A 21504-nucleotide genomic window follows, 5' to 3' on the forward strand; every position below is an offset into this window, starting at 1 on the left:
CGAAAACTCTCCCTTTTCAGCTTTATAACAAAGGAGAAATGTTTTATCTAGATTCTGTCATGTGTACTGAATGTTTTAAAGTGTTTGTTGTTACATCTTAGACGCCAGAGTACATCACTACTGCACAAAAAAACATAGTTTACTGATTATACAAGTTCATTTTTTTAAATTCCTTATTATATATTTGTACATTTATATGTTTTGACTTATGAATTGCAAAATGAAAAGGGTTAAAGTTCAATCAATGTCGGTGATCCAAATGTTAGATGTGAGCTCATTGTTTATTTGAAAGATCATACTACTACATTTCTTTTATCCACATTCAGCATATTTTCAGAAAGCAGTAAGCAACATGAAAACCATAAAGGTTGAACCTCACATTAAACACTGTGGCAGCACTTTCATAAAAAAAATAAAATAAAAAATAAAAAAAACCATGGAGGAGGACTTTCGGACGGCCTGGAGGAAATTCTGCCAAACCGTCCGTCGCCTCAGGAGGGGGAAGCAGTGCTTCACCAGCACTGTTTACAGTGGAGGTGGGGAGCTGCTGACCTCAACTGGGGACGTAGCCTACTTGGGCGGTGGAAGGAATACTTCGAGGATCTCCTCAATCCTCCATTGTGAAAGCAGAGGCTGAGTCCTCAGAGGTAGACTCATCCATCACCCAAGTCAAAGACAATGAGGTGATAAGGCGGTCCTGTCCCTATAGGACAGAAGCCTGGTTCTCATTGCCTGCAGTAAGTCAGACCTGTTGGCCTCCAGGCTGCCCTTTGTCACCGGTTCTGTTCTTAACCTTTATGGACAGAATTTCTAGGTGCAGCCAGGGGCTGGAGGAGGTCCGATTTGTGGAGCACAGGATCTCGCCTCTGCTTTTTGCGGATGATGTGGTCCTGTTGGCTACATCGAACCTGGACCTTCCGCGCACACTTGGGCGGCTCGCTGCCGAGTGTGAGGCGCCTGAGATGAGGATCAGCACCTCTAAATCTGAGGCCATGGTTCTCGACCGGCTTGCCCTCTCCAGGTCAGGTGGGGAGTCCTTGCCCATAGTGGAGGAGTTGAAGTATCTCGGGGTCTTGTTCACGAGTGAGGGGAGGATGGAGCACGAGATCGACAGACGGATCGGTGCGGCGTCCGCAGTCATGCGGTCGCTGTATCGGTCCGTCGTGGTGAAGAAGGAGCTAAGCCGAAAGGCGAGGCTCTCGATTTACCAATCGATCTTCGCTCCTACCCTCATCTGTGGTCATGAGCTTTGGTTCATAACCGAAAGAACAAGATCCCGGATACAAGCGGCTGAAATGGGCTTCGTCCGAGGGTGGTTGGGCGCACCCTTAGAGACAGGGTGAGGAGCTCGGAGTAGAGCCCCTACTTCTCCACATCGAGAGGAGTCAGCTGAGGTGGCTCGGGCATCTGTTCAAGATGCCCCCTGGACGTCTCCCTGGAGAGGTGTTCCGGGTATGTCCCTCTGGGAGGAAGCCTCAGGGTAGACCCAGGACACGCTGGAGAGACTGTCTCTCGGCTGGCCTGGTGTCCCACCTGAAGAGCTGGAGGAAGTGTCTATCATGGGTGTCAAACTCCAGTCCTGGAGGGCCGGCTTCCTCAGACTTGTCTCCCTGCTCTAACACACCTGCTTTAAAACAATGTGTTGTCATCAAGCTCTGCAGAAGCCTGATAACGAGTCACTCATTGGATTCAGCTGCGTCCAAGCAGGGAGACATCTAACAGTCTGAGGAAGCCGGCCCTCCAGGACTGGAGTTTGACACCCCTGGTCTAGATAGAGGGAAGTCCTGGCGTCTCTGACAGAAAGGAGGTTTGTTGTGTGCAAATGATTTTATTCATGGCAGAAACAGAGAAGATGCACTTTGAACACACCTGTGACTCTCAGTCTGGAAAGTGTACACGTCAACTTTATACAAAATAAAAGAAATCAACCAGACAAGTTTGTCTTTCCAAAGTTTTTTTTTTTTTTACAGAGAGGTGCTGATCCACACAGTCACAAAGCAAAAGGAGAATAAGAGAGTCGGGGGTTAAGTTAGGGACTGCGGGAAGATTACTGAGCTAGGTGGAAGAATTAAATGGTAAATTTTACTCTCTTAAAAAAAAAAAAAAAAGACTTCCCACTTAATACATCATGTCTTCTTTTGGCTCCTCTTAGACACAAAAGTCTACAAAAAGAATGATTTAAATAATTAATCTTAATCATTCCTATTCATGAACATGTATTCCGTTGTTTTTATTGATGTATTGGTTGTATGAGCTTGTCAAATGAAACCAGAATAGTTGTCCTCTGCCTTTTCAAAGAACAACGTAATGGTTCACTGTGATGACTAAATTTAGGTTTAGTGAGAAATGTATTCCCCTAAAGACTTGAGCTGATATATAAATTTACGTGAGAAAAATTAAGGCGTTTCCTTCCTGGATATCCAAAAGAAACAGTATTTACCCATCTCACACAGAAACCCTTCCCCTCTCTTTCTCAAATCAACTTAAATAGCAAGTTAAACTACATACATTTAAATGAAGAAAGTATACATAATGTTTTCTATTTGGTTGTTGAGCCTTTTAACCTGCTTTAGGGTTAATATAAGCGTTTTTTTAACTGTTGAACTTCATATGTCCAGGCCCAACAAGTGCTTCCTGTAATTATTCTGTTTACGAGTGCATGACATCTACAGGTGTGCTCAGGATGAATAACGTTAGGTTTTTTTTGTTTTCTCTCTATTTATCGTATCATCAGACGAAAAAAAATGAAATCAGTCTGGTTACAGTACAGTACAGCTTTGGAAAGTCACCAAAACAGAAGTGTCTTTTCTCTTCATTTTGCCTCCAAATTTCAAAACCAATCACTACCAATCAACCTCAAAAACAAAGCAAGCAAGCAATCAATCCAAACCAACAGACACACACACACACACACACACACACACACATTCACTCATTCCTTTTCATCATTCCCTTGGGTCAACTATTACCGCATTTGTGTATATTTGTTAATAAGAGAACTATGTATTATGACATCATTTATATTCAAATCGCACATCCATGGATAGGCAGGGACAAAACGAGCGGTCGGCAAAGTCTCATTCAGAGCAGGGATCCTGTGTTTTAGTCAAAAGCGGCAGCTTTTCTTAATGTCTGCAGACTCGTTTTTCACTTTAATACCGCCTTCTTTTCCTTCGCTTTTTTTCTTTCTTTTTTTTTCTTTCAGAGCCACCAGAAGCGGACATAGACAATGAGCATGATGAAAAAGACACCACCGGCTGCCAGCTTGGCATAGGTGGAGCGAGTATTGAGGTACTTGGCGTCGCTCCGGTACTTCCTGGACTGGCTGGACAGGTTGTTGGCCTTGGAGTCGAGCTCTGCAAGGAGGAGAAACCCGAAGAAAGAAAAAAAGTCCATAACATGTTTAAATAAAAAAAAAAAAAGGCAAGAGGAGTGTGGGAAAAAGAGGAGGGTGAAGCAAAGACAAGAACAAAATCAGTGAGTTAGAGAAGAATCGTTTCTCACTTTTAATATTCACAAAAAAAATGCTGCTTTCAAGGATTACTATGAAACGCCTTGACTGAAATCTACCCGTACATTTTATCTACTTCTTGTAACCATGGTAACTAGTTGGGGTTTTTTTAGTTGTTTTATCAAGATCACGAAACAACAAAGTTGGTTTTCTCGTGATAATGAATTTTTTTTGTTTTTTTAGATCTCGGCTCATTGTTGCCTTTACCTCAGGATAAATCCTAAATGATTCATTTATTTCATTATCTCAAGAAATAAGAGCTTCTTTTCTCATGATAAAAGGATCATTTTCTGGTAATGAAAACCAAACAATAGGCTGGTCACTGTGATAGACCAGGTTGAGACTTTCCATGCTGCCGATGTCTATTCCTATATTTGCTTGGTGCATTCCTAGTCTGGGGACTGGGGATTAAAAGTAGATCTTGAGGAAACAACCGGTCAATTGTTGTTATCACAGGAAAACAGAGTAAATAAAATGTATGGATACTTTCCCAGGGCTTCCATAAATGACCTACCAGACAGCGCCTCTCCCCTCTGCAGCACCTCCTCTATGTTTGCCACCATGATCCTCTGGACGTCCTGCAGCTCTGTGTTGATGCTGCCCAGATTCCTCCGTGCTCGGCTGTCGATGTACAATTTCTTGGTTTTTTGGATGTAGGTGTCTGAGGAGGGAGCAGTACAAATAAAATCAATTCATGAGAAACTTGTGGAGGATATAAGTTACCAAACTGAAATTCTCTGTCATATATTCTTCCAAAGTGCTGGTTGACTGCCATATGAGCATGCTTTACAATTCCCCTTCTCTCAATGGAGACAAAACAAATTAAAATGAAAGATCTACTTTTTAAAAGTAAAATTAAAACTTTTCACGAAGTTGCACGAGGCTCTCCTGTTATTTGCCTTGCATGTGATGCAAAAAGCGTCATATTGCATCACATGAAGAAAACTTCCAGGCAAAGAAAAACATATTTTTCTCGTCTCAGGGCAAAATGAGGGTTGGATTCACGACCATTCAACACTACTACCATGTTTCTAATAATACACAGCTTCATGCAAATGGGTGAAGTATCCCTTTAAGTTTCAGGAGAAAGAAAGTCAGATAAGTGGATTCCTAAAATGATTTCTTTTCCTTATCGTCATGGGTCATTACAAAACATGCTCACGAATGAAGGAGAAAAAGAAAAAAGTTATACTATGAATAACTATTGCAGGACTGCAGCTACAGCCACAAATAATAACAGGTACTTATTTAAAATATAATTCAGTGGACTCCTTCTCTCAGACAGGATCCAAAGAAAGTACTGGAGTACACAGATCACTTAAGGCAAGTTCAGTCAGCTGCAAAGACGTAACGTTTCAACGAACTTTCGAAATTAGCAACAGCTATAAACATCAGTTTCATGCTCTGTATTGAAACTATGTTAAATTGCATTGTTTTTGTTCAATAAATAAATTCTAAAACAGAAAAAAACTCTATTTGGGTAGATTCCTTCTACTATGCTCGGTTGTTATTTAACTTCAGCGGTGTGACCAGAAGTGCAGCATGCTTAAAGTGCATATCAAGCAGCGTATCTGTTCGGTTTTCCTCACCAAATTCAATGAAGGAGTAAGGCCGTGACACAGTGGGGACCTTCTTTCCATGCTGCTCATGAAACTCCGCCTGCAGGTCTTCTAGGTAAGCAAAGGCCAGCTTCTTTGGAAAGCTGGCTTCACACAGCACGAGGTAGCACACTCCTTTCTCTATAAAATAGCTGCAAGATGAACATTCAAATGTGAGATTTGAAACACGAGGCTGGCCGGAGCATTTTCAGGGTGCATGCTCAAGTTCAAAGCAGATTAATTGTGGGTTCTTTTTTTTGTTCAGAGTCTCAGTTGCGTAATCACTTAAAAACAGGCACTGACCAGTAAAACAGTTGAATTGTTTGTGAAAGTTTGTGAAATTCTAGAGCAATTAATTTCTTGAACTGGACTTGTGTTTTGTTTTGTACTCACTGAAATGCCATGAAACCAGCCTCTAACGTGCAGCGTGTTGGACTCTGATCATTGAGTTTCCTGAAGAGCTGCTTTGCTTGACTCTGATACTGCTGAAGGTCCCGACCCAGCTAAAACACAAAACCAGTCAGTAACCATGAATTTTTCTTACTTCTGGCATAAAACAATATGCTCTCTCGCATTTGATTGAGTGATTTACGTGTGCGCGCTCCATTCAAAGGGCGCTCAGAGTAAAGTTCAATGTTTTTAAAAAATAAAAGAAAGATGTATGGGTACTATAGGTTCATGAGTTTGACAAAACAGACAAAAACAGAAACCGCCTGCTGTCCACAATTGATTCTATGTTATTGTTGGTGATCATTTATGTCACAGAAAGTGTGCAGACAATAACGAGCTGGTATAACCAGACAAAGACTCTCAGACTACATCTGAGATTGCATGCAAGGTTTAAAAAACAGCAACAAAAACAGAAAACGGTTTGGCTGACGGATGGGATGCGTCTCTTGTCATTTGCTTTAATGATGAATGGTTCTTTACAGAAACACTGTAGCATGACGAACACATGTAAGATGTTGAAGCACACAACAGAGGCACAACAAACCTTTTCACTTCCCTTTGTGTGAGCAAATGAGAGAGCGGGGGAAAGATGTCAGAATTAGAGCAAGGTCACATCTTTAAATGCCATCCATTTTGATATGTTCCACATGTTGAGGTTATGTTTGTGTCACAGGTTGCAATTGAACATTTTATTAAGAATTCAACTTTCAGCATCAGAGGAAACATGTTGACCCTTGGATCTGAGAATTAATCAATAAAATGTGACTCACCAACAGGTTTTACAACAGTCACAGAAATCACACCAATAAATAATGTGTCCTGATAGGCCCAGATTCAGCACGATTATGCAAGTATTTAAATGAGATACTGGACTTTTAAGCCAGTCATCTCTCCACTCATCAACATCCCAGTTACTCTACAACCAGGGACGTTGCACTTTTAGTACAGTATGCACACAAACTCTTGGCCAGTAGGTTATGTTTAAGAGAAAAAAATGTAAACAATATCAGTGGATATTTAATGTTTTTTTTGTATGTATTAGTAGTTAGTAGTATTGTTATTATGCATTTTTTTTAAACAAAACAAGACAAATAAAACAAACACTGGCCCACACACACACACACACACACACACGTTCTAACAAAAAATGTCCTTTTGAAAATTGTGGACAGTTCAAGTCCAGAGTAAGTCATGTAGGGCTTCCAAGTCTCTGTGAAAATGTTGTCCTTATGGTGCAGCCTGCATGTTAAATAGTCATGGTTGAGAAAGTCCGGATATTTGATTTCTCAATTTTTTTTCAAAACTAAACAAAATTATAAACTTACTTTTATTGCAAAAAAATTACAGACACTTTGTTATTTAAGCATTCCAATCAAACTATTATCTGAAAATTATGTGCCAGCGCCTACTGGTGGACAAAGAAATTAATGGAACTAACATATCCTTTAAAGCAGTGGTTCTCAACTGGTGGGCCGGGACCCAAGAGTGTATCATGGAGGTGTTCTGAGCGGGTCACAAAGGTGTGTCTGGAAGAAAATTGTGTCTACAAGTCTATGAAGCCCTTCTTTGACAAGATGTTTTCATTTAAGTTTTATTGTACTGTCAGACTTTGTACCATCTGAGGTCCAAACTGTTCATTTAATAAATCATATTGAAAAATTCAGTAAAAAAAAAATCAGAAATTTTGTTCGCAAATGTTCATGAAGGCGTCGATGGTGGGTCCTGAGGATGGGCCTGTTACGAACCACTGCTTTAAAGCTCCTGTGAGGAACTTTACTGTGTAGATTTTGGTGCCCCCCTGTGGATAAAGCAGTGTGTGTCACACGTCTACTGATTCTGTTTATGTGACAGAAATTAATTTTTAAAGAAACATCAAATATTGCACAGTAAAATTGATCACTCATCAAGAACTTTGACAGTGGAAAATGTCAAATAAAAAAGGGTGGTTCACAGCATGCAGTTAAACAATTAACCCTCCCCCACCAATGCTTTTAGGCAGTAAACAATTACTACGTAGGAATAAACAATCTAGTGATGGCTGACAGTCTGAGGGTCAAACAAATAATCCTTATGTTGGAGCTTTAAGGATTGTTGATGTTTTGTATCCATGAGTCTTTATGACTTGTGCGCCAACATGCATTTGTCCAGATGGGTTGGTCCTATGATATATGATATATAGAAACGTGCAGGTGTTTCCCTATCAAAACTATTCTATCTTAAGCAGGTTACAGATTTTAAAACTTGACAAAGGCATTGTTGACATAGACATGTCTTCATGTGTCATAGACCAATATGGCTAAGGCTTATTAAAAACCAACAGTGGCCTAAACTAAAAGTGCCTAAGTTGAAGTTAAATTAATTGAAATTTCTGGAAGTGCTCATGATTAAAACTGATCATTACTTCTGAAAAAAATTAAATGAGACGCAGCCCCTGAGGACTATACATGTAGGCAGGCCTGCAGCGGCCAGTCATTTCAGATAACGTGTCAGTACAGTGTTTGAATATCCCAGAGGTAATGCCAAGGTAGAAAAAACATCAAACAAATAACAACCACATAGAAAAGAAAACATGTTAACCTGCTGGTCCTCTTGCATGGAGGCGGCTAAAGGCAGGCCGTCAGCCAGCCGGGCGATCATCGTCAGCAGCACCATCTCTTCGCAGTGCTCGGGTGTTTCTCTCTCTCTCTCTCTCTCTGAACCTTATTACAGGTAACTAGGAAAGGAGTTCGGACCAGAGTTTGACAGGCTGGAAGCTGACAACACCACACGGCTGATGCGCTGAGCTGGCCGGAAACGCTAGAGCTTTGGGTGTCACAGCTAAATAATTCCGTCCTCCCATTGTGCCAAAGGAAGAATGTTCCGCAAGGAGTCTATCTCAGGTTTGAGCCTTGGTACATAAATGAACTAAATTGTATTTCATTTGGAAATATTACTTGATATATAGATTAGGGTGACCATATTATGATTTCCAAAAAAGAGGACACTCACATGAGACACAAATTCAGACAGGCTTCTCAGAGGTCTATGATCATGATTTATTATGCCTCAATGGTACAAATGTAACTTCTGTAATGAAATATGTAACTACCTGTAACAAAATAATACCTCTCTTTTCAAATAATGTGAAAATATGAACTCTTTGTGTTAGAAAATCCAGCTTTTAATATATCCCTTTTCAAGGTAACAAGATAAATAATAAATGTGAAAAAATGCTCACAAAAATACTAAGTTAACAAACAAAAATGATCTACTTTTAATCTTTTTTTTTTGTCTTATTCATCCTGCTTTTCTTCTTCATCCTCCTTGTCTGCACATCCATAATTTCTGCCGAACTGGTCTTTCCCAGCAGTTTCCAGTTGCTCAACAAATAAGCATAAACGTCTTTACAAGACATCTCTTTGCTGTTGCTGTGTAGCTGCTGTAGTGTTTTACAGTGTTTTTGTAGTTCATCTGTGAAGCGCCCACAAAGCAGCCTCGAGAATTACGTCACGCAACGAAGTAGCTACCGTACGATTTTGCGTCGGTCAATTTAAGTACAAGCTTGATGGTTCCATGAAAAACAGTGAACCCCGGACATTTTCATGATTTTATAAAAACGCCCCGGACAGGACATAAAAAGTGGACATGTCCGGGCAAAAGAGGACGTTTGGTCACCCTAATATAGATCTACTTTATAGCTATATATAATTATCATTGTGTTGTAAGGGCATTGTTCACAACTGCATATGTATGCAGTTCATTTGGTTGTTACAGATTTTTGAACATTTTAACACTTTAACTACTTAACAAAAAGTTTCCATCTCACACAAGAGCAGGACGACAGGACAAGATGACAATTTGTAAACCTTTACTGCTCTTTCTGCTTGTGTTGAGCGTGTTGAGCCTTACAGTCTATGGTTGGGCCATTAAAGAAGTTGTCTCTTTATGTTTCATATCTGCTTATTGCACAGAATTATGTCATTCCCACTGTACGGCAAGTAAAAATTGACTCAGGTAATTGAGTAACTGTAGGTCCAGATTTAAGCAACAGGGGTCAGCCTTATTCTTAGCATGTATGACACCTTTTTCATATGCTGTTATCCAGTAATTATCTGACTTTAGTTTCTGTAAAATAATGTATCCTAAAAAAATATTAACTGCAAATGGCTCTAAATGATTACCTACATCAAAATATATGTGTAGCTCCTAACACAAAGGCCTGTGAGTATCCAGCCTTACAGGCATTAGAATTAGAATGTAGGGTGACAACCTCTTTTCACGCCCATGCATAATGTAAACACTTAATAAATACAGCAACACGACTCCAAAAGCGTCGTGTTGCTGTCACAGGCTGCAGTCTGAAGGCTTGACATAGCAGATCCCTACTGAGTGCCTCACAGAAGGTCTGCTGCCTGCTTGACATTTTATGGTAGCAAGACATGACATGAGTTGAGGGGAGTAGATTAAATACGCAATGTGGATATACACTCAACAAAAATATAAACGCAACACTTTTGTTTTTGCTCCCATTTGTCATGAGATGGACTCAAAGATCTAAAATTCATTCCAGATACACAATATTACCATTTCTCTCAAACATTGTTCATAAATCTGTCTAAATGTGTGATAGTGAGCACTTTTGCTTTGCTGAGACAATCCATCCCACCTCACAGGTGTGCCACATCAAGATGCTCATCAGACACCATGATTAGTGCATAGGTGTACCTTAGACTGTCCACAATAAAAGGCCACCCTGAAATGTGCAGTTTTTGCTTTATTGAGGGTCTGGGGACTCAGAACCAGTCAGTATCTGGTGTGACCACCATTTGCCTCATGCAGTGCAACACATCTTCTTCGCATAGAGTTTATCAGATTGTCAATTGTGGCCTGTGGAATGTTGGTCCACTCCTCTTCAATGGCTGTGCGAAGTTGCTGGATATTAGTGGGAACTGGTACGCGCTGTCGTATACGCCGGTCAAGCACATCCCAAACATGCTCAATGGGTGACATGTCCGGTGAGTATGCTGGCCATGCAAGAACTGGGACATTTTCAGCTTCCAAGAATTGTGTACAGATCCTTGCAACATGGGGCCGTGCATTATCTTGCTGAAACATGAGGTGATGTTCATGGATGTATGGCACAACAATGGGCCTCAGGATCTCATCACGGTATCTCTGTGCATTCAAAATGCCATCAATAAAATGCACCTGTGTTCTTCGTCCATAACAGATGCCTGCCCATACCATAACCCCACCACCACCATGGGCCACTCGATCCACAACATTGACATCAGCAAAGCGCTCACCCACACGACGCCACACACGCTGTCTGCCATCTGCCCTGAACAATGTAAACCGAGATTCATCCGTGAAGAGAACACCTCTCCAACGTGCCAGACGCCATCGAATGTGAGCATTTGCCCACTCAAGTCTGTTACGGCGACGATCTGGAGTCAGGTTAAGACCCCGATGAGGACGACGAGCATGCAGTTGAGCTTCCCTGAGACGGTTTCTGACAGTTTGTGCAGAAATTCTTTGGTTATGCAAACCAATTGTTTCAGCAGCTGTCTGAGTAGCTGGTCTCAGACGATCTTGGAGGTGAACCTGCTGGATGTGGAGGTCCTGGGCTGGTGTGGTTACACGTGGTCTGCGGTTGTGAGGCCGGTTGGATGTACTGCCATATTCTCTGAAACGCCTTTGGAGACGGCTTATGGTGGAGAAATGAACATTCAATGCCCGAGCAACAGATCTGGTTGACATTCCTGCTGTCAGCATGCCAATTGCACGCTCCCTCAATGCTTGCGCCATCTGTGGCATTTTGCTGTGAGACAAAACTGCACATTTCAGAGTGGCCTTTTATTGTGGGCAGTATAAGGTACACCTATGCACTAATCATGGTGTCTGATGAGCATCTTGATGTGGCACACCTGTGAGGTGGGATGGATTGTCTCAGCAAAGCAAAAGTGCTCACTATCACACATTTAGACAGATTTATGAACAATGTTTGAGAGAAATGGTAATATTGTGTATCTGGAATGAATTTTAGATCTTTGAGTCCATCTCATGACAAATGGGAGCAAAAACAAAAGTGTTGCGTTTATATTTTTGTTGAGTATATAATAGAACCAGCCATCTTTAGCATGGTTAGATGTTTTTGGTATGGACATGGGGTATGGGTGTAGGACTTAACAAGGCTAGGCTTCTTCCTATCCTATGAGTCAAATGTATATTATATTGAAATTGGCTTTTTTATTTGATAGAGATTTCTGTTTTTTCCCCCATTTGTTCTTTCATTTTCATCTATTTTTAATTGTTTGAAGAAATAAAATCACATAATTCACATACTGCACACTTTAAGATGCGGTATTGAAAAGACAGACTTAATGTAAAACGGTTTGAAACATGATACAATATGTATTGATATGGTACATGAGTACTATACTATACAATTGAATTGTATCATAATATGATACGATTATAAACTAACAAAAGACACAAACACAAATCATTTTGAACAAACAAATAGATCAGCATATTTATTTGTGAGAAGAAGAGACTGAGCTTATTTAAAAATCAGAGAATATAGAAATACAATTCAGAGATGTTAATACATATTTCCCTTTATGGATGACATTTAGAAAGTATACATTTTATATAGTTGTATGCATTTTCACTTGAAGTCCTCATCCTGTTTGAAAGTGTTCTGTGCTCTCTTGTAACTATTTGGGTGTATTATTGAAACACCTTTTTTTGGAGTGTCAGTAACTTTTGCTCATCAAAAAGTGATTAATGCCTCCTCTGTCTCTGTTTGTGTTATCCTCACTGATTAAATCAGTTTAAGGTCCAACCTTTCCCATGACAGCCTTGTATTTACCAATTGGCACAGTTGACCTTTAACAAACAAGAACAATAAAATAAACAAGGAAGTAAGAGATGTTACTCCTTTTTTCAAGTAGTTCGATGCGATCATTGATCGTTTCTATGAATATTGTCTATGACTAACCGAACAGGGTTTGGAAAACTTAAAATCAGGAAAGGATATTTAGTAGTGTTAGTAAAAAATAATAATGCCTTTTTGTCTCCTTCATGACAATGTGTAATTTGCCCACATCAGAAACGGAAGTTTTGATTAAACGGTTAACTCGTTAAAATGTTCTTATCTGGTGTGTCCCCAGTACGAGGAAGACACAATCCCAGATTATCTCAGGTTTAAAGTATAAAATTGCCAAAAAAAAAGTGACTTTGCACAAAGTGTTCAGACCAGATTGAGTGATTGATCTTGCTCAAGAAAAATACTATGAAATTTCTGTGCAATGGACAGAGCATGTGCAGGAGGACACTGCTTCACAGGTAGACGAGGAGGACCCAGAGACAAGCCTGACAGCTGGATCATCAGCTGCTTGTTCACTCCCAGATCAAAACCTGCCAATGACAAATTCACCATATTCACAAAGCGGCCATTTCCCGCCCGACATCCTACCCTGGAGTGGAAGGCTATACCAGCTAGGTGTAACAGGTTGATTTAGACAGCTTATGAATCTTACCAAACATAAGCATATATACTACTACTGTAGCTCAAGTCTTACAAACGTAGAGAATAATACACAATCTTTACACTGTGTGTCAATTGATAAATAGAGTTGGCTGGTTAATTCTTAGCTAAGGGAGATTTAGCATTCTGCCTTGACCATGTAATTTAAGTGTTGGCTAGAAAGTGGATGAATGTCAATGTTACTTTTGGAATGGGCTGTACAACAAGACAAGAAAGGTGGAAATTCCTTTGTAACGGTTAGCAAGGAAGAAGTAAAATCCTTACCAACACTGTTACCTGAGCAGTAGCAAATGGGTAATTCAAAATGTTTGTTACTTTTGAAATGTAGCCCCATGACACACCACTCAGAGTGGGAGCTGGACTTCCTTTACAGTTATTTTATTATTATTACCATTTTATCATGCCATTAATGCCAAACAGCTGTGATCCACGTTATACGTCTCAAAGGAATGATGATAATTATTAACTACACTGCTTATTAATGGTCAAGCAAACGTTAAGCAAAGGAGAATTGTTGGATGCACATCTGATCATATTTCAAGTTAAAAAAAATATGCAATAGGAAAGGCATTCAATACATGCATTTGTAATGGTTATGCCAAGAAGTGTTAAAATGCCACCATGCTGTTGGCTGATGATTGGCAATCAGCTACCATTAATATTCACAGTTGTCCAACTGGACCTTGTGGGTTCTTAAAAATATTTTTGTGGTTCGAAATATAGCTCAGTGTTTCTTCAGAATTAAAACTATTTAAAAAAACAATACTATTGTCAGATATCATTCATTTATAAAATGTAGAAGCTGTATAAGTAGTATTCAGCAGTAGTTCAGTCCGTAAGGACTTAGGTTAGAAAACTGGAGAGTCGCTGGTTCAAGTCCTGGCATGGATCAAGTCCTGAAGTTGGTGTAGTAGCTGGAGAGATGCTAGTCCACTTCCTTAGCACTGCCCTTGAGCAAGGCACTGAACCCCAAAACTGCTCTGGAGCGCTACCTGTGGGCAGCCGCCTCGCTCTGAGACCTCTCCATTTATGCACTTAGGATCCTGTTTGTACATGTCTGTGTATTTTGGCTGATGTGTGCGTGTTCATGTTCATTGAACAGAGTGTAAATCAAAAGTATAAATTATTATTATGTATTTTATCTGCATTAGAGCATGTGAGAGAAATACAGCCACTGTGTGAAAAGTATCAATGATAGAGAAAGACTGGTATAATAGATAAATCTACATAGTTGGGTAGAATTTGTCACAACACAGCATTTACTCACCAAATGTACTGGCATATTTCAGAAGGCCCTGCAGCTTGAACTGCTCATGGAAATCAGACAAACGTGTCAGTCGACAAAATTGTCAGAAAACATCAAAGCTTGGAAAAAGAAAGTATATATTAAAAAAGCACCTGTATCATCCTGGCCTCTACAAGATCACCTTTCTCATATGCAGATACAAGCTTGTTGATGTGACCTCCTAGGTAGTTGTAGGTACTGAAATAAAAAATAGGAAATTAACTGTTGAGGACAGAGAATGGAAAGAGACAAAGGACCACACACTGACCTGCCAACCATTCCCTGAGCTCCCATCACCAGGGCTGATAGCAGTTGCTGTGATAAAAGACAGAGAGCTGTTAGAGGTTTTGTGGTGGGGTCACAAAACACCATTTTGCAAATAAGCACAAATTCAATGGACCAAAGCAGATCGAGAGAAAGAAAACACTGACCTCATCCACGCCGTAAAAAATTGTCCAGGTAGGCTGACTGTAGCTAACACACAAGCCGAAGTCCATCAGGTCAGTCCCAGTGAACTTCACACCTCTGAAGGAGGGGATGAGGTTCTGAATATCTTCCAACAGATCTCTCACAGGCACTGTCAAAAAAAACAAAACCCAACAACATCTCAGACAGGATAATATGGTCTGTTATTTTTTACATCAATAAACTCGCTGTTCATCAATCATCATATCTTAAATGACACTTACCATTTACATCAGTGAGACTTGGAAGGTGATAATAATAGAAGGGGAGAGTTGGGGCAGCTGAAGCCACTTCCTGGAGGAACTTCCTCAACATGTCTGAGGCAGGATGAGAGAGAGAGAGAGAAATGTATTTGGTTTAAGAATATATGTTTGACATGACTGTTTCACTTCATGATCAAGCTTGACGGTTACAATTTTGGCATGTGTATGTGCATGTGCATTAACATTTCACAAAAAATCTCTTGCATGCATCTCACTTAAACCATCACATGCCTGCATTGCTGGGCTTGAAGAAGAAGGGGGGCCCTGCTGCAATTGCGTCAGCCTTAATTTCTGCTGCATGACGAGCCTGAATAGAGAAATGAACATTGGGAGAAGGACAATTAAAACCAAGTACGTCTTTTTTTTTTTTTTTTTTTTTAAATGGCAAGCACTTAATCAGAATTGTGAGTCAAACCTGTGACAACTGCAATGAGGACTTTAGCCTCCAGTCATGAAGATTTGACCTCAACCAGCATCCAAAACTAAGTATCTCCAAAGTAACAAATTATCAATATCTGTTAGGCCTGGTTGCCTGCTCGTGAAGTATATTGGACATACTGTGTGTCTCACTAATCCTTTAAAAAAAGATGTAGCATGTGACTACATTCTGCATATATTTCAGGAAATGTATGAATCAAGATACAAAGAAAGGATACAAATGTCAGGAAATACACTGCTCAAAAAAAATAAAGGGAACACTTGTTGTCGCCAATTTGTTAGGGGTGTGTTTGGGCAGGTGAATGCGCATGGGCATTGCGTCTGCTGCCGGGTCGATTGCGCACCTGGGCATAGGGGATGATTAAAGTCACAGGTAGGGAAGAAAAGGGAAGCACAGATGAATGGTGGTGGGAATCAGGAGGAAAGCCACACATTTTATTACGTTTTCAAATAAATAATCAAAACCGGACAAACCTCTATCATTTCTTTATGAGTTGGAAATGGTTTAAATTTCCTTCAGTGGCAAATTTTTTAGTTCCCGATTGCCACTACAACACTAAAATAACACATCCTAGATTTGAACGAGTGAAGTATTCTATCAAATACTTTGTTCTTTACATAATTGAATGTGCTGACAACAAAACCCCACAAAAATGATCAATGTAAATCAAATTTATTAACCAATGGATCGGTCTAGATCTGATTAACATTCAAAATGAAAGTGGAAAAACACACGACAGGCAGATCCAACTTTGATGTAATGTCCTTAAAACAAGTCAAAATGAGGCTCAGTAGTGTGACTGGCTTCCACATGCCTATACGATCTCCCTACAACACCTTGGCATGCTCCTGATGAGGTGGTAGATGTTCTCCTGAGAGATCTCCTCCCAGACCTGAACTAAAGCATCCGCCAACTCCTGGACAGTCTGTACGTCAGTAAAAGAAGTGAACTCTTAAACTGGAATGAGTCGATTTTGGAGAAGAAAGAAAACACTTTGCACTTGAGTTTATTGTGGCGTTGGTGGATGGAGCGACACATAATGTCCCAGATGTGCTCAATTGGATTCAGGTCTGGAGAATGGGCGGGCCAGTCCATGGCATCAATGCCTTCACCTTGCAGGAACTGCTGACACACTCCAGCCACATGAGGTCTAGCATTGTCTTGCATTAGAAGGAACCCAGGGCCAACCACACCAGCATATGGTCTCACAATGGGTCTAAGGATCTCATCTCGGTAGCTAATGGCTACCTCTAGCGAGCACATGACCCACCGCCAAACCGGTCATTCTGGAGGATGCTGCAGGCAGCAGAACGTTCTCCACGGCGTCTCCAGACTCTGTCACGTGCTCAATGAACCTGCATTCATCTGTGAAGAACACAGGGTGCCAGTGGCAAATTTGCCAATCTTGGTTTTCTCTGGCAAATGCCAAACGTCTTGCACGGTGTTGGGCTGTAAGCACAACCTCCACCTGTGGACATCGGGCCCTCAAACCACCCTCATGGAGTCTGTTTCTGACCGTTTGAGCAGACACATGCACATTTGTGGCCTGCTGGAGGTCATTTCGCAGGGCTCTGGCAGTGCTCCTCCTGTTCCTCCTCGCACAAAGGCGGAGGTAGTGGTCCTGCTGTTGGGTCGTTGCCCTCCTACGGCCTCCTCCATGTCTCCTGATGTACTGGCCTGTCTCCTGGTAGCGCCTCCATGCTCTGGACACTATGCTGACAGACACCGCAAACCTTCCTGCCACAGTTGTCATTGAAGTGCCATCAGAACTGAGAAGTGGTCTGGGGTCACCACCTGCAGAACCACTCCTTTATTGGGGGTGTCTTGCTAATTGCCAATAATTTTCAACTCTCGTCTATTCCATTTGCACAACAGCATGTGAAATTGATTGTCAATCAGTTTGATTCCACAGAAGGGTGATTGACTTGGAATAACATCATGCTGTTTAAGTGTTACCTTTATTTTTTTGAGCAGTGTGTATTCTTAAGAGAAAAAAAACAAACTTTATGACATATTTGAATCAAACCCACGCTGAACACTTGAATACTATAGCCTCCGCACATGGGCTGCAAGCCATCTTTAAATCTCACTCTCTGCCGTTAATTAGCTGCTGAAGCGCTGTTATTTTAGGAATAGACAACTGAATGTGAAATTCCAATTTAAAACATATACATACCTACAAGAATGATCTCTGAACTCTAGAAAGATCCTAGAACTAAAAATGTTTGTCCCCAAGGGGCAATTGAAAAAGAATTTGACAAAAATAAACATGTTCAGATGAATTCACAAGGTTGATTGAAATGTTTTAATCAAACAGCTTTTATATTCCAGTGTATCATTACAGAGGAGTGAGAGAGACAACACTTGAATCTCCTAAACTCAATTCTTAAGTCACTCAAAAAAGAGATGTGTCCTAACTCACAGATTAAATGATTAACAAAAGGAGAAGTATTTGTTTAAAATGCAAAGTAAGCTACTTGCAGCCTGTTACACACAGCCCAAAAAGCAGATTTCAACAGATGCCTCGCCTCTGAAAAAGGCAAACAGCCACAAGCTTTGACTTAAACCCAAGAAAGGCACCGATTTTCATGGTGAACGTTCAAATGACTGTTTATGACATGAAAGCAGCTACTCACCAGTTCTTGACAATCTTTAAGACTCAGGCAGCCGACATTCACAATCACATGTTCCATTCTGCAGAGACAGGAACGCAAATACATGTGACGAGTTGTCATCATTCCCCCAGCATTAGAAAAATAAATGATAAATATTTAGAAATAATCAGGCAAAATGAAAGTGTCATGACTCACTTGCCCTTTGCTTTACTACACCACTCCTCTGCCAGTGTCTTCCTCTCTGCAACACTGAGGGACATGCTCTCCCCGGTGGTGCCATTGACTGAATGCAAGGGAAGTCTGTTCTTATTAACAGTAATTTAATCATTTCCTCATTTTTTAAAATAGTTTAAGAAATAATCAAAGCATATCTGAAGGCAAGAAAAGAAAAGAAAAAAAGAAAGCACTTCAGGGCAGTCTAACATACAACATCAAAAAGAGACAAAACAAAGTGAAAGCCATAACTCAGCATGATGTTAAAATCGTATGTATATCTGGTACCTTCAGATCCTCAGCCATGTGTTGCGGGGGCAATATGAGCCAATACAACACCATATTTTAGGTAACAAGGTGTAATGCAAACTATTTTCATGTGATGAGAAAAGACATAAAACACTTGAAGAAGCAGAACTGAGACAAACTTTCTCTTGTTGCACAAGCACACTAAGATCGTCAATAGAGACAAGAATGTAGCTCAGCACAAACTTAAATGATTCATTGATTGGGAGAGAAGTGTAAATGACGCAGTCATCACTTTTGACACTATGAAAAACGCTGATTAGCTTTGATGAATGGACAGAAAAAATAAGCCTTTATACGCTTTGTTTCATCTAAACTTTTTCTGAGTTTGAAGTTGGTGAAACAAAAAAAGGATTTAGAGAGAAGAATGTATTTCTTTTAGGCAGAAAGTTTGCATATAAAGTTTTATGAGAGGCAATTTGAGTTGCATGATGAATCAGTGTTTGTATGAGTGGATCCTATAGTTTAGACTGTAATGAAGCTCTTCAGAGATTGGTTATAACAGTTTACAATTGTTTGCAATGATGTTCACCATTGTTCACAGAGAAACATGTAACCTAGGCAACAGTTGGTTCAGATGGGAACACAGAAAATGTCAAAAAAAAAAAAAAAAAAGAAGTCACATGTAAACTTACCAAATATGTTATGTACACCTTGCTTTTGTGTCAAGTAGTCAATATAAGGTCCGATTTCTGATAGGTTGAGTTCACTGTTTCAGGAAAATTTGAAAACATGCAAGCAACGTTTTACAGAAGAAAAGTAATGATGTCATAGTTATGTCGTTATTTTTGTAGGTCAACCCGCAAAAATCGCCATGGGGTCTCTGTGGCAAACACACGTTTCACCTTCTTCAAAACAATTGGCTCTCGATCTAATGAATGCACTTTTTGCCAGGTCCTGATTTGTAGCTGCAGGTCCTTAAGTAAAAGCTCTTATTCCAAATTAAGAAGCTCTTTTTTTTAAATAAAAAGTCATGTTCCTGCAATAAATTCGCTTCTTTTAACCTTTTCCCCTATTTTATTTCCTTACTTCTTTTGATGGCAACATATCTGACTTTTGTGCCACTTTTTTGTCACTGTAAATGTATATTTTGTTTATTTCTTTATGTAACTGTTTTAAAATGTTGTATGTCTGCCTATTGGGCTTAGAGCCTGTAATAAAGTGTGTGTGTGTGTGTGTGTGTGTGTGTGTGTGTGTATATATACACACACACACAGATCATCTACACACTATTAAATACTTCATGTTCACTTCATCATCATTTTGCACTACCCACCACTGCACTATTATTTTATTTAGTCTGGTACATATTAGTATTTAATTAATTATATTTTTAGTTTATCATCAATATTTAATGTTTACATCCATACAGAGAGAGCACAGTCTACAAAATTACATTCCTTGTGTGTTGACATACCTGGCCAATAAAGCTGATTCTGAGTCACTAATCTTTGTTTGAGGAGTTCCTCTATTAGAATTTTAGTCAATGAAAAAGTAGTCTTTTAGAAGAGAATTAGGCTATTCAATTTCCAATAGCCTAATTTCACAATGATTCTGGTCTGAAAAAAGGTCGTTCAGATCATCGACACAATATACTAGACGTATATCATGTCTATGGTTCAGATAATGTAAAGAGATTGATGACGTTTAATGTTCCCGAAACCACTGTAGTCTCATTTAGCCACTTATTAGCAACAGCTGTTTTAAGGACGTATAAAACCTTCAAAATTACAAGTGTACTATTACCGAACACATGTTATGCCGTCTAACAAAACGTCAACATTTCCTAAACCTGTGTTAACCACAGACTCCATTCAAAATCTCAATTTCAGACCCCATGGAGCTAAAATGCTAACTCCCTTCCGGGGTTTAGGACTCATTTCCGTGGCAATTCTGTTTTCAAATATGCTGCACACTTGCTTCACTTTTAAACTTTGTACAGGTAAACATAATGTTCCCACTTACACAGCAGACACATAACTAAGTGATGCAATCATGGAGGGGAAACATGGGGAAGTGTCTTTGAAGAAATGCTTACCCCTGTGTAGTTAGAGGAGTAAAGGTGGCTGCAAACAGTCCTGTCAGCTTTTTAGAAGCAGCCATGATATCCTGCAATCTGAAAGATAACGTGGGCATCTCAGATGAAATAACGGAGAGAGGCAGTAAACACCACAGGCTGGAAATTAGATGGAAAGCGTCAAACAAAGATTTCGTAAAGAGTTATTTAATATCTGAAATGTTGCTAGATGCTCCGACATGAAAGGCTATTTAATAAACAATAATAATACCGTAATAATAAAAACAACAATATAATAATAAAGACAATCATCGATCCCTGTGGGACTATTAGAGGGAATAAACATTTAAGTGTTTAGTAATTATTACAATTCAAACCTACCGGTTACGGATCTGTGATGTTAATGTTTCTCTCTACAGACAACAATTATCCTCTCTCTAAGAAAGTAAAGGCAAACTTCTTGTCTCAGACACCAGTTAGGGGTTTAATAATGGAGTGTCACATGAAACCTAAGCGTCAAGTGATGCTGCAAAGCTCCCTGGGACATGTAGTTCACTTTTTTTTTTTTTTTAAATACACCGCTTGTAAAAAATACAGGCTTAAAATTAAATTTGTGATGAACAAAACAAATCAGATAAATGCTCACGTATCGACTGTAGGTAGTGTGGTTCTGATAACACATTGAGAGGTTAAGATGTGCCTTTTATTTTATTTACAAAATATTAATGTTGTGTTCACTGTGTGTCGTAAACCTTGCGGATGTAAGAGCACGAATTACATTCGCCATTTGTATCAAGGATAGCTTTTGAGC

At 39.8% G+C, this 21504-nt stretch overlaps 2 protein-coding genes across 2 annotated transcripts; both read right to left on the bottom strand.

Annotated features, from left to right (window-relative positions):
* Positions 1-1969: 1969 nt before the first annotated feature.
* sec22bb (SEC22 homolog B, vesicle trafficking protein b) lies at positions 1970-8406 on the bottom strand. The gene is made up of 5 exons (XM_079349543.1): positions 8137-8406; positions 5503-5612; positions 5101-5261; positions 4026-4172; positions 1970-3356 (listed from the first exon to the last, which is right to left on the bottom strand). The coding sequence occupies exons 1-5, from the start codon at positions 8209-8211 to the stop codon at positions 3202-3204; spliced, it is 648 nt and encodes a 215-aa protein (XP_079205669.1). The 5' UTR covers positions 8212-8406; the 3' UTR covers positions 1970-3201.
* Positions 8407-12046: 3640 nt separating this feature from the next.
* On the bottom strand, positions 12047-21226 carry npl (N-acetylneuraminate pyruvate lyase (dihydrodipicolinate synthase)). The gene is made up of 12 exons (XM_079349548.1): positions 21075-21226; positions 20715-20792; positions 19312-19385; positions 18353-18440; positions 18179-18236; positions 15335-15410; positions 15065-15157; positions 14807-14952; positions 14644-14690; positions 14489-14573; positions 14358-14397; positions 12047-12960 (listed from the first exon to the last, which is right to left on the bottom strand). Exons 2-12 carry the CDS (start codon positions 20777-20779, stop codon positions 12794-12796), a joined length of 939 nt encoding a protein of 312 aa, XP_079205674.1. The 5' UTR covers positions 20780-20792; positions 21075-21226; the 3' UTR covers positions 12047-12793.
* Between the last annotated feature and the right edge of the window lie 278 nt (positions 21227-21504).

This window comes from Symphodus melops, assembly GCF_947650265.1.
Source record: "Symphodus melops genome assembly, chromosome: 8".
Classification (NCBI taxonomy): domain Eukaryota; kingdom Metazoa; phylum Chordata; class Actinopteri; order Labriformes; family Labridae; genus Symphodus; species Symphodus melops.

What these genes read in the sequence shown, in the direction of transcription:
- sec22bb (XM_079349543.1), bottom strand. Translation starts at nt 8,211, where the DNA reads ATGGTGCTGCTGACGATGATCGCCCGGCTGGCTGACGGCCTGCCTTTA. An exon ending in CCATGCAAGAGGACCAGCAG is followed by an intron (nt 5,613 to 8,136) that starts GTTAACATGTTT and finishes TTTGTGTTTTAG; the next exon opens with CTGGGTCGGGACCTTCAGCA. An exon ending in GAGGGGAGAGGCGCTGTCTG is followed by an intron (nt 3,357 to 4,025) that starts GTAGGTCATTTA and finishes TCCTCCTTGCAG; the next exon opens with AGCTCGACTCCAAGGCCAAC.
- npl (XM_079349548.1), bottom strand. Translation starts at nt 20,779, where the DNA reads ATGGCTGCTTCTAAAAAGCTGACAGGACTGTTTGCAGCCACCTTTACT. An exon ending in TAGAGGCCAGGATGATACAG is followed by an intron (nt 14,398 to 14,488) that starts GTGCTTTTTTAA and finishes TTCCATGAGCAG; the next exon opens with TTCAAGCTGCAGGGCCTTCT. An exon ending in GAAATATGCCAGTACATTTG is followed by an intron (nt 12,961 to 14,357) that starts GTGAGTAAATGC and finishes TGTCATTGGCAG; the next exon opens with GTTTTGATCTGGGAGTGAAC.